A 12,601-nucleotide genomic window follows, 5' to 3' on the forward strand; every position below is an offset into this window, starting at 1 on the left:
GTTGCTCACCTTGGTCTATGTGAATATTAAACAAAGGAAGCAGATGGATTCATGACAAAATTGTGTTTTGGTGATGGTTATGTGTTTGTACATCTTACTTTACTGAATATTCTTGCTGCTTACAATTATCTCTATCTTTAATGAACTTGGCCCAGTAGTTTCAGTGGAAAATTTTAGTAAAAAAATTACAAATTTACTATATAGGGCAATAACTCCTTAGGGGTCATTTGATCATTCCGGTCATGTTGAGTTATTTGTAAATCTTACTTTGCTGAACATTATTGATGTTTAAAGTTTATTTCTATCTAAGATAATAACAAAAAACTGCAAAATTTCATTAAAATTACCCATTTAGGGCAGCAATACAACAACCGGGGTTGTCCGATTTATCTGAAATTTTAGGGTAGATAGATCTTGACCTGATAAATAATTTTACTCCACGTCAGATTTGCTCTCAATGCTTTGGTTTTTGAGTTGTAAGCCAAAAACTGCATTTAACCCCTATGTTCTACTTTTAGCCGTGGCGGCCATCTTGGTTGGATGACCGGGTCACCGGACACATTTTTAAACTAGATACACCAAAGATGATTCTGGCCAAGTTTGAATTAATTTGGCCCAGTAGTTTCAGAGGAGAAGATTTTTGTAAAAGATCATATTAAGATTTACGAAAAATTGTAAAAAATTGACTATAAAGGGCAATAACTCCTAAAGGGGTCAATTGACCATTTCGGTCATGTTGACTTATTTGTAAATCTTACTTTGCTGAACATTATTGCTGTTCTCAGTTTATCTCTATCTATAATAATATTCAAGATAATAACCAAAAACAGCAAAATTTCCTTAAAATTACCCAATTCAGGGACAGCAACCCAACAACGGGCACATTTTTAAAACTAGATATGACAATGATGATTGTGGCCAAGTTTGGCTTAATTTGGCCCAGTATTTTCAGAGGAGAAAAAATACTAGATATTACAATGATGATTGTGGCCAAGTTTGGCTCAGTAGTTTCAGAGGAGAAGATTTTTGTAAAAGTTAACGACGACATACGACGACGACCCCAAGTGATGAGAAAAGCTCACTTTGCCCCTTGGGCCAGGTGATCTAAAAATGGTTAAAAAAAGACTATACAGATTTTGACCTGATAGACAATTTAACCCCTGTCAGATTTGCTTTAAATGCTTTGGTTTTTGAGTTTGAAGCCAAAAACTGCATTTTACCCCATGTTCTATTTTTAGCCATGGTGGCCATCTTAGTTGGTTGGCCTGGTCACAGGACACAATTTTTAAACTAGATACCCCAATGATGATTGTGGCCAAGTTTGGTTCGATTTGGCCCAGTAGTTTCAGAGGAGAAGATTTTTGTAAAAGATAACTCAGATTTACGAACAATGGTTAAAAATTGACTATAAAGGGCAATTACTCCTAATGATTATAACCAAAAACAGCAAAATTTCCTTATAATTATCAAGGATTTGTATAGTATACAAATTCTTGTAATAACCAATTCAGGGGCAGCAACCCAACAATGGGTTGTCCAATTCATCTGAATATTTCAGGGCAGATAGATATTGACCTGATAAACAATTTTACCCCTTGTCAGATTTGCTCTAAATGCTTTGGTTTTGAGTTATAAGCCAAACAGAATTGAGAATGGAAATGGGGAATGTATTAAAGAGACAACAACCCTACCATAGAAAAAACAACAGCAGAAGGTCACCAACAGGTCTTCAATGTAACGAGAAATTCCCGCACCTGGAGGCGTCCTTCAGCTGGCTCCTAAACAAATATATACTAGTTCAGTGATAATGAACGCCATACTAATTTCCAAATTGTACACAAGAAACTAAAATTAAAATAATACAATACTAACAAAGACCAGAGGCTCCTGACTTAGGATAGGCGGAAAAATGCGACGGGGTTAAACATGTTTATGCAAAAACTGCATTTTACCCTATGTTCTATTTTTAGCCATCGTGGCCATCTTGGTTGGTTGGCCAGGTCACCATTTTTAACTTAGATACCCTAATAAAAATTTTGGTCATGTTTGGTTAAATTTGGCCAAGTAGTTTCAGAGGAGAAGATTTTTGTAAAAGTTTACATGACGGACGCCAAGTGATGAGAAAAGCTCACGTGGCCCTATGGGCCAGGTGGGCTAAAAAGCAAAACCTTTGAAAGACCCCTTTTTGGCCCTAAAATACTGCAGTTTTACAAAATTGTTAAAATGTAAACTTTTTAGTCATTTATTGGAAAGAAGAATGCTACTGCTACATAAATATGGGCTGTTTTTAACAATACAATGCACATATATCAGGTACTAGCATCATTAAGTCATGCCAAATTACTGTAATCTTCACAATTTTAGCATTTAAGTTAAAGTTTAGATGGTTTCAGTCTTAAATAAAGGTGGCAGCATTTGTGTTCATTCTTTAGATTGAAATGTAAGTTGTGCTTGATGATAAAACATAACATATATATATATATAGGTTGAGGATGAACAGATATGCGGCCACATTAATTTTTGACAAAAACCATCTGAATTATGACATTTTTTTGCATATTTGATAGATTTTTCATATTTAAGCATAAATTATTGGAACATTTAATGAGTTAATCAGTTAAGATATTTCACATTAACTAATTGAATCAACTGAAATATACCCTTTAAAAAGTTTAAAAAGTGTCTAAAATCTTTTGTCAAATGAACCTGAAATTAGAGGCCAAAATTGGCCCTTACCGGACCTACTCCTTTAAAAAAAATTGTCATTTCAGGAGCAATTCCTTTAAAGGAGCTATCATTTGATTTTTATAGGGTGCTAGGATGATTTTTTTTTTAATTCATCCTGACTTTTTTTTAAACTCACTACTTGTGTATGGCCAAATTAAGAAAAATAAATCATCCTAGCCCCCCTAAAATCAAATGGAAGCTCCCTAAAACAGGTTCTCTTTTTTTTCTCTGAAAGTTTTGCCAAAGATAATATCCTTAACCTGCTGATTGAATTAACTCATTCTCAGATTTGATCTAACTGCTTTAGCTTTCCTAGTCCTAGAGTAATTGGCCAAAATATTGCATTTTTTTTTTAAAGTTCTTTTTTTAGAAACAGCAGGCCTGTTTGTAGCCAGACCAAATCTCTAGATACAACCTTTGATAAAGTTACTTGTAAACCTAATGAACATTCTGGTAAAGTTTGGTAACATTTGGCCCAATAATTTCAGAGATGAGAAGTCTGAACAAACATGTACAGAACTGAAGGAGGGACAACTGACGACAACAACAACAACAATAGACACCAAGTGATTGATACATTAACATGCAATTTAGGCCTGGTGAGCTAAAGATATGACTCATGGGGGATACACTTCCATTTGAAATTTTCCTGTTTTGTTGATAAATTTTGATATCTTTTATTGGATGATTTGTGCATTTAGTCTTATATATATAATATAACTGTAACTAATTGAAACAGCAACTTAAATACACAAATGAACATATTAGATCAACATTTAGTCTCCAAAGGCAATGATCAAAATGATTGAAAAGTATCCATGCTATACCGGGTATATATATATAGAAAGCTCTAAAAACATGGTAAGATGAGGAATGACAAACAAATTTTACAGACGTGTAACAACACCAAAATCTCAATCTTGTATAAGAGATAAACCAAAACTGTAAAAAAACTCTTCATAAACTCTGTATAAACCATGTATTAAAATTTAAACAAACATTAAATCATTTATTGAACTCCATTCACATATTCAGAATTTCAGAGTACATGTAAAAATGTCTTTTTTTCTCTTCTAAATTTCTTTTCCCAATCTATCCCCTAACCAGTTATAATGTGTGAACTCAGTTTCTCCTTGTCTGTAGTATCTATCTGCTCGATATTTCCACCAACATGCCTCATGAAATTTTCCTTTTGAATAATCATCTCTGTATAATAAACCTGAAGGCATTTTCTTCATTTGTCTGTGTCTTGGTTTTAAGGTACATTCAACATACAATCTTCCTTTACGTCTTTCAAAATAACAGCCATCACATCTTAATTTTAAGACATTCTTTGGTTTGTATGTTCTAACTGATAAAATTGAAGTGGAAGCAGGTAGCAACAACTTAGAAAGTCCTTGATTAGGGAACTGGGACCTAGACTCTTTAACTGAAGTTAGTGTTTGTGGTCTGTAAGCACTTATACATGAAAATAATCGTGTAGAGATTGAATCTGTCATAGTTTTAGTTGCCTGTACTGCTGGACTCCCATGATGCACCAGACCTCGGCAAAGTATCCTTGCTAAACTCATTTGTCTCCTTTATTGATGCAATCTGTAAATAAATTAATAAGAAATTAATAAAATAATTAAATATTATATAAAAAATGTCAAAAGTTTAAATTTACATATATTAGAAAAAAGGAGATGTGGTAAACTCTCTTTGTAGCATGAAACCTTGTAGTACAATTTCAGAGAGATTCATACACTTTAACACAAGTTATTGTCTGTAAACTAGAAAAAGGCTTGTCTTTGGCTCCTTTTTTTTTTAAACTGTTGGTACCATAACCCTAAAATCAATCCCAACCTTCCTTTTGTTGTATTGAACCTCCTTTGAACATTGAACATACACTTTAATAATAGTTATTAATCGGAAACCAAATATGTTTTTGTACGACACTGACCACATCATCATGATCATAGAATTATATCATATAACGCAAAAAAAATATATTTATAGCAATACACTTTTAATTTAGAGTTTAAGCCCTCGAAATGAAAATGTCTGTATTTTTTTGTGACATTACTATAAGCAGTCTCACTAATTAACGACAATCAAAATTTTAAAAACTTTAACCACAAAGTGAAAGTAATGTTTCCTGTCAGAAAAACTAAGTCCATATGTCCATTAATAATTAAAATACAGAAAAACAGGATATTTTTTTTTACAAAATTTACTTTTGGATGCTATCTTATGAACATAAACAAGCTGTCCAAGTTTGGTACAAATCCAGGATAGTTTCAGAAAATTATTAAGATTACAAAAACTTTAACCACAGAGTTAATATTTGTAAAGGTCGCCCGATAACCGCCACCGAAATGTAGGATTGCTATTATATCTCTCTTTTTCAACAAAAGTTGAAGACTCAATAAAATTCACTTTAAAACTGTCATGACTGTCCTTTTATTAAAAAAAAAATCAATGCAAATTTTTTTAACATATTTATTTGGAATAAGCCATGATAAGTAATTTTAATTTTTTCATTTCTTATCGCTAAATAGTTTTCTTGACTCTTCTTGTTGCTAAATCACTCTTCGTGCACTAATTGTTAAGACCCAATTTATGTGCTCATCAACTCACTGTTGTCATGGTTGTATGCACAATGAATAGGAAAATGCTAGAAGGAATTATTTTTTTAATTACAGTGGGAAACAAATTCACATCCATTAGACAAAAAGTGGTCAGAACTTGCAGAACTTGGCTGAGCCTAGTCCAAATAATTGTCATGATTGTGACGTCTTGGAAGGCTTTTTTAAATTTTGGCTTTGACGCCTTCATGTGATGTAAGCACAGGCACTTGTTTCTATCCATATGAAGGTCGACTATCCATTTATTTATATGGAAAGTCGACCTTCATATGGATAGAAACAAGCGCCTGTGGATGTAAGGCGTCTTAGAAAAAATATATAATATGGGGACGAAGTCCACTATTACAGTAGAAAAATCAATTGAAAAAGAAAAATAAAGAAAAATAAAATAGCTTGCCAGACGTCATAATTACTTGGACTCAGCCAGAGAACTTGGAAGAAAAAAACACTCATAATACAGTCAGAGATATAACTCTATAGGGTTATTACAGAAAATAACTTACGTGTGTTATTACAGATACTTTTCTTTAAATTTTCTGAATCTGTAATAACATATGTTTGTTATTTGTAAAATTATTTAATCTATAGTGGACTCTTGGGAACTCTTGAGAAACTAAATGCATAGCCTTGATAATTAATTTTTAAATTGAATTAATCTTGGTTAATCAATAAGACAAGGCTATTAAGGAATTAACTTAGCTGTGATAACAAGGCTTAGGCCACACCAATTTGATTCCTTGTTCGACGGACCCGCCCGCACCTATTTTTTTCAAAACAGATTTTTTTAATTTTTATTATATTCCCGCATCCGGAAATGAAATCATGTCCATTTCCCGCACCGTTTTTTTTGTAAATATTATATAAAGATCTCAACATTTGTTTTTTTAAATCACATTCTAGCCTTTATATAACGTTTTAAACCTATCAGCACCCCACAACACTGTAAATACCTGCGAGAATATTTGTTTCAGCATGAAACCAATTTATTCCAAGCGGGAGTGCTCCCATATAAATAGAAATACCAGTACAGAACAATACGTTGGTTTCTTTCCCCCTAACTTATATTTCCTATAAAAAAATGTTCGTTGTTAAAATAAAGTACAAAGAACTTCTGAAGGATTTGCCTTCAACTGCAATTATAATGTATGGTGACGGTCATACCCGCTGCAGGTTTATGCACCTGTCCTGGTTGATTCAGAGACCTGTCGTTCAGCAGTTATCGTTGGTTGATGTGGTTCATTGGTATTTTCCCGTTTGGAAATATAATTTAGATCGTTGGTTTTCCTGTTCGAATTGTGTACAATACTATATAAGTTGTGGTCCCTTATAGCTTGCTGGTTGGTCTTGATCAAAGCACTGTGTAAAAGGCCGTACTTTGACCTATGTTTGTTATTTTCAGGTTGGGACCAACCCTCCCTCAGACAAGGGCCTTGAAGGGGTCATTTTACCATGTTTACTGTTCAGTCTTTCGTGAAAAGAAAATAGAAATACTAAGGATTTGTACAGTGCTACTATACAAAACCTTTGACAACTTCGAATTTTTTACTCAAAAAGAGGAGAAATACATTATATTTTAAACAACTTTTCTAAAAGATGGATGGGTTCAATTTTTTTTAATAATATTATACTGTTAAAGTAAATGTGTTAACATGGTTAAAGTCCAGGAATATTAAAAAATTCTAGGACATGCATTGACCTTTTAATACCAAATATTATAGTTCTTTAGGAAAATATAATCCCTTTTGTACTTTAAAGTGTTTTTACAAAAAAAATCTATTATAACTTTAATATTTTGACCACTCTTAAAAGGGATATTCATAACATTAAGGGGTTGTTCTGAACCTGATTATGACTTGGATAAAGAATTGTCTCATTGCCAGTCACACATACATAGACCAGATTTAATTATTCAATTATTTCTTGTTGAACAGGGAAAAAATACTACATAAATTAAAGAAATGTCAATCTACAAGTGATAAATACAGTTTTTATATAGTCAGTCAGGGGTACTACTTATACAAGTGTATTTTATTTACTTGAAGAAGTAAACAAAAATATACACATATAAGTAAATTTGTAGGATACTTATACTAGTGAATTTTATTTACTTGTATAGGTAAAAAAATAATTGGCTTAGTTATGTCCCTTAGGCATTCAGAATTTTTTACTTGTATAGGTAAAAAAATCATCCTTTCTTCTTTTCTTGATTCTTAAGATTTCTTTGCTCTAATAGAATTTTAAATTGTGTACCCTTTACAGATGTCTTTAATAATCATTTAAGTGTAATTTCATGGACAATGAAAGTCCCATTTGTTTGTTATCTTCTTAACACTGCTCATTTACAAGTCCCAAAGGAGCAATTTTTGAAGGTCTTGCACAAATATACAAGATCTTTGCTCAATCAGTTTCTTTGGTGAATTAATGAGATGAAACATTGATCTTTAATGAAAAAATTTGAGCAAACCTGGGAAAAAATTTTAAAGGCATGATTTTACATCTCAAAACTTGAGGATTTTTGTTGGATTGTAAGAAAAATTTACTTATACAAGTAAATTTTTTAGAAAATTAAGGGGAGATTATTCAAACATTATTTATTTACTTATATGTGTATATTTTTTTTCACTTCTTTAAGTAAATAAAATACACTTGTACAAGTAGTACCCCTGACTGATAGTCAAAACCTACTATTTTATATTTACAAAAAAAAATTATAATCGCTCGCCTTTACTTTTTAAGCTTCGCCTCAAAAATTTGCAAATTAAATATTTTTTTATTAAAATTTTCAAATCGCTCGCTCGCCCCAATTTTTGGAGTCCAAAAATCCGTAGAACAAGAAATTAAATTGGTGTGGCCTTAGTTATTAAAGGAATGTAACTTATTATATAAGACACTTGGGAATTACTGAGAAACTTGCGCAGAACCTCATTACATGCTCTGGTAATTATTTCTTACAATAAATTTAAATACATTGTAATTAAGCATGATTTATGTCTGAGCAAATGCTTTGAAGTGATATAGAGAAGCCGTGATAACACCCTTTAGTTATTACAGGCATATTTTTTCTGTAATAACATATAGGTGTACTATTCAAAATTGGAATACTATGAACTGTTATATCTTTCAATGGGTCTCACTAATTAGCGACAAGCGTCAAGAAGCGACAACAAGCGTCAACAAGCGACAAGAAGAATTATTTTAGCGACAACAAGCGACAAGAAGACTATTTAGCGACAAGAAAACATTTTTTTTATTAGATATATAGAAATTTGTATGTAATGGTTTATTTTAAATATACGAGCAGATATGTCTAATTAAAATGTTTTATTATATAGATAGACGAAAAAATGAAAGGCATGAAACATCTGTGAGGAAGAAAGAGATTGTGAAGTTTATATTAGTATATATTGGTAGATGAAGAAATTAAACATTTGTGAAGAAGAAAGAGATTGAGCTTCTTTTTTTAATTTTTAAATATGAAGAATATATATAAGATAATGTATGCATCTGTTTATCAAAGTCAAAGTATGAATAAACGAATGGAGATATATATGGAGCGGGCAATGGAATATAATATTTTTATCAATTTTAACTTTCTTGTCGCTAAAATTATTTTCTTTCGCATATTTTTTTGCATATTTATTGCAATAATTAATTTTAATTAAAAAAAATATGTTTTCTTGTCGCAAAATAGTTTCTTGTCGCTTGTTGTCGCTAAAATAATTCTTGTTGTCACTTGTTGACGCTTGTTGTCGCTAAAATTCTTGTTGTTGCTAATTAGTGAGACCGCTTTCAATAGCTTTAACTTAAAAGTATACATAAAGGCAATAGTAATATCAATAGAACTTGTATACATTTTTAACTAAACTTATGATGTATATTGTCCCTTTGAAACATGTAACATACGTATGTTATAACATTTCTTTGATTTTTTAGTCCACAATAACAAATGTATGTTATTTTCCTGTAATAACCCTACAGAGTTATATCCCTGACTGCTGACTCCGACTGTAATATGTTTACAAAAAAAATTACAATAGAGGTGTGAAACTGCAGATAACAGAGTATAAAAACAAGCCCTTGTTCACCGATATCCAGGATTTAAGGTTTTTGGGTGAAGATTTTTACCAATTGCTATTTTTCCAATTTCCAATCTTCGGTCACATTTATTAGTCAATGTATCTTTTTTTCTTGGATCACAGGTACTCTTTGAACGAATTACAAACGCAAAGATAACGTTTTTTATGATGATGAAGTTTTGTCGGTTGACGGAACGGAAATGAATAAGAATCCGAGATTCACCCAAAGCAGTTTGAATCCGCAGTCATTGAAAGGTTTCTAATGACTAGATTTTTCAAATCACATTAGAAATATTTTCGTGATCACTGATAACCTTCTTTAGCATTTTTCTCATCTATGACGAGTTTGTTTACAATATAAGCATATGTCAGCGAAATTATATATTTGTTGTAAAAATAGTGTTCGACTGACTCTGTTCTTAAGAGATCTCAGTTTAGCCGGACGGCGTTTTTTTTCTACTAGAACCCTTTTATTTCTTATAATATCTGTAGATTTTCAGTACAGAAAAAAAACAATTAATACGTTAAAAATAGTTAGATTTGATCAACAAAGTACATGTCAGTAATCTGTTTTTGTGACTTAATTTTATTATGGAAATATAACCGATTGTCCTTCGCTATTTGTTTTAATTACTGTACAGTTAAAACTAGAAAATTTTATAGATTGTAATCCAAATAACATATTTTTTCTTCATCACATTTTCTTTAAAAAGAACAGTATTTTTTCCACCACCCCTTTTAAAATCCAGTGAATTACCTTCTACAGGAACTACTTATAATATATATTCATAATGTATTTCTAGTTCTGAAAATGCATGCACTATTTAACTATTGCCACTGGATGTAAATCAAACTACTAAGTATCAAACAAATTCCCTTTTTAGCGGAGTGATTTTTTTTATTTCATAAAGTTATATATTTTGATAAAATAGCTAACGTTAAAGTCAATAAGTAGACTAGTAAAGACAGTAAAACAAAATGTTTCAAGCTCGAGGTTTCAAGATTGTCGATTTTCGTATTTTCATAGGATCGTGGTATACTATTCATGTTTTACCGTGATACCAGACGGGAAGGGATGTCAAGTTTCCATTAAGTTCTTTATACTCAAAAGTGAAATTAGACATCAGATCGCTTTTACTGATTCTATAAAGCACGATTTTGTGTCGGATTACTACTCTAGATTCACTCTAGGGTGTCTGACTAAATGACTGTGGCGTAGCTTGTCTTTTGTTTTCAGCGAGGCAGGGAGTCTTGGGGATATCGCCTCAAGAAGCCATCGAGGGTTTGACAGTTTAAACAAGAAAAATCTCGTAAAAATAATAGTTGTTTTTATATCATCATAGTATAATCATGATAATGTTAATATTCCTTCCAATAAGTAATACCAGAGACATATAATACAATTGTATTATATGTCTCTGGTAATACTACTGAATTTTTAGTTGATTTCTGATACCTGCATCATTTTCAATGTTCAGATGATTACATAAATAAAAAGAATATACCACTTTTTCAATAATATTTTCAGTGAACTTTCCAAATTTAAAATTCTTTACGGTTAACATGAATATACAGGAGATGGGTCTGTCAAGTTCAAAATTGTCCTACAGAGGCAGATTTAGGGGGGGGGGGGGGGGGAGTTATAAGAATATTTTTAACAAAACACGTGGAGATATCATATAGGACAATCACTGACAAGTCAGTTTCGTGATTTGAGGCTGTGTCAGTAACTGAAATTCCAGCTCAAAGTCGATTCTCTCATATTCGATGAGCAGAAGAAACCTATGCAGAATTTTCAATACAGTAAAACTAAGTACGAAGCACTTACATTTGCGTTACTCTGATTTCTTTATGATAAATCAGTATTTATTATATGTCCTTAATTGTAAGTATTTTGTTCTTTTTTATGAATAGAAACTATTTCTATATAGATATGCATAAACACTATAAAACAACATTTGGAAACAATATTCAAGTTTTGTACTGTCTGAATTTGGTTTGTGATCAAATGTTTGACACAATATAGGTTTCTGACACAAAATAAATGTAGTCAAAGAATTCTTACAAATATATTGCGCAGTACTGTGAAATTTGAAAAATGTTGACAAAAAATATGAATCCCTTAAAAGAATTGGAAAAATAAATCCCTCTTAACTTTTTGAAACCCCCTGGCCTTGGAGAAATAACCCCAACACTCAATCCCAGCCTTTCCTTTGTAGTATGGAATCTTTAAGTATGATTTCAGAGAAATCCATACACTTAAACACAAGTCATTGTCTCAAAACTGGTAAAATGCTTGTTTTTTTACCCTAAATCCTACATGTTTGGAGCAATTAACTTCAAACTCAATCACAGCATTCCCTATGTTATAGGGAACAGTGTGGTACAATGTCAGAGAGATCCATACACCTACACACAAGTCGTTGTCTGGAAACTAGAAAAATGCTTTTTTTTTGCCCCTTTTTGGCCCTTTATTCTTAAACTGTTGACCCCATAACCTCTAGAATGAATCCCAACCTTCTACTTGTAGTACAATTTCAGAGCAATAGAAACATCATACCATTATACGATTCATTTTTTTTTGCAGTCGTATAAAAACTTAACGCTGAGCAATAAACCGTGAAAATGAGGTCAAAGTTAAATAAAACCTGAGTGACTGACATGCACATCATAAAATATTTCCATACACCAAATTAAGTTCACCTACATTGTATTGCATATAGTGTTAAAAAAAAGACCAAATCTCAAAAAACTTTGACCACGAAAATGAGATCAAGGTGCTACCTGCCAGCTAGACATGCACAACTAACAATCATTCCATTCACTTAATACAGTAAACCTATTGCATACTGTATAAGAAATACAGACCAAAACACAAAAACTTAACTATAACCACTGAACAATGAAAATGAGGCCAAGGTCAGAGTACACCATTCAATCACTCCATGCACCAAATATACTAGTTTGTATGATGTTAATTTTAGCTTTTTTCAGTTATACACCTATAGTAGTTTTTGGAAAATTTTGACAAGACTATAAACAGTCGAGACATCAGCAAAATCAGTATTTTGTTATCAGTAAATTTAAAGCAACTAAATATTACTTGTATTGTATATACATATACACATTCCTGGATCTACAATCTGTCATATCTGTAACTTGGCATTGTAC

At 31.7% G+C, this 12,601-nt stretch overlaps 1 protein-coding gene across 1 annotated transcript; it reads right to left on the minus strand.

The window, feature by feature from the left end:
* Window positions 1-3,723: 3,723 nt before the first annotated feature.
* Window positions 3,724-9,577, minus strand: LOC134721427 (uncharacterized). The gene is made up of 2 exons (XM_063584432.1): window positions 9,480-9,577; window positions 3,724-4,320 (listed from the first exon to the last, which is right to left on the minus strand). Exon 2 carries the CDS (start codon window positions 4,296-4,298, stop codon window positions 3,801-3,803), a length of 498 nt encoding a protein of 165 aa, XP_063440502.1. The 5' UTR covers window positions 4,299-4,320; window positions 9,480-9,577; the 3' UTR covers window positions 3,724-3,800.
* Between the last annotated feature and the right edge of the window lie 3,024 nt (window positions 9,578-12,601).

The sequence above is a fragment of the Mytilus trossulus genome, chromosome 6, assembly GCF_036588685.1.
Source record: "Mytilus trossulus isolate FHL-02 chromosome 6, PNRI_Mtr1.1.1.hap1, whole genome shotgun sequence".
NCBI classification, from domain to species: domain Eukaryota; kingdom Metazoa; phylum Mollusca; class Bivalvia; order Mytilida; family Mytilidae; genus Mytilus; species Mytilus trossulus.

Coding starts and splice junctions, on each gene's coding strand:
- LOC134721427 (XM_063584432.1), bottom strand. CDS start 4,298: ATGAGTTTAGCAAGGATACTTTGCCGAGGTCTGGTGCATCATGGGAGT.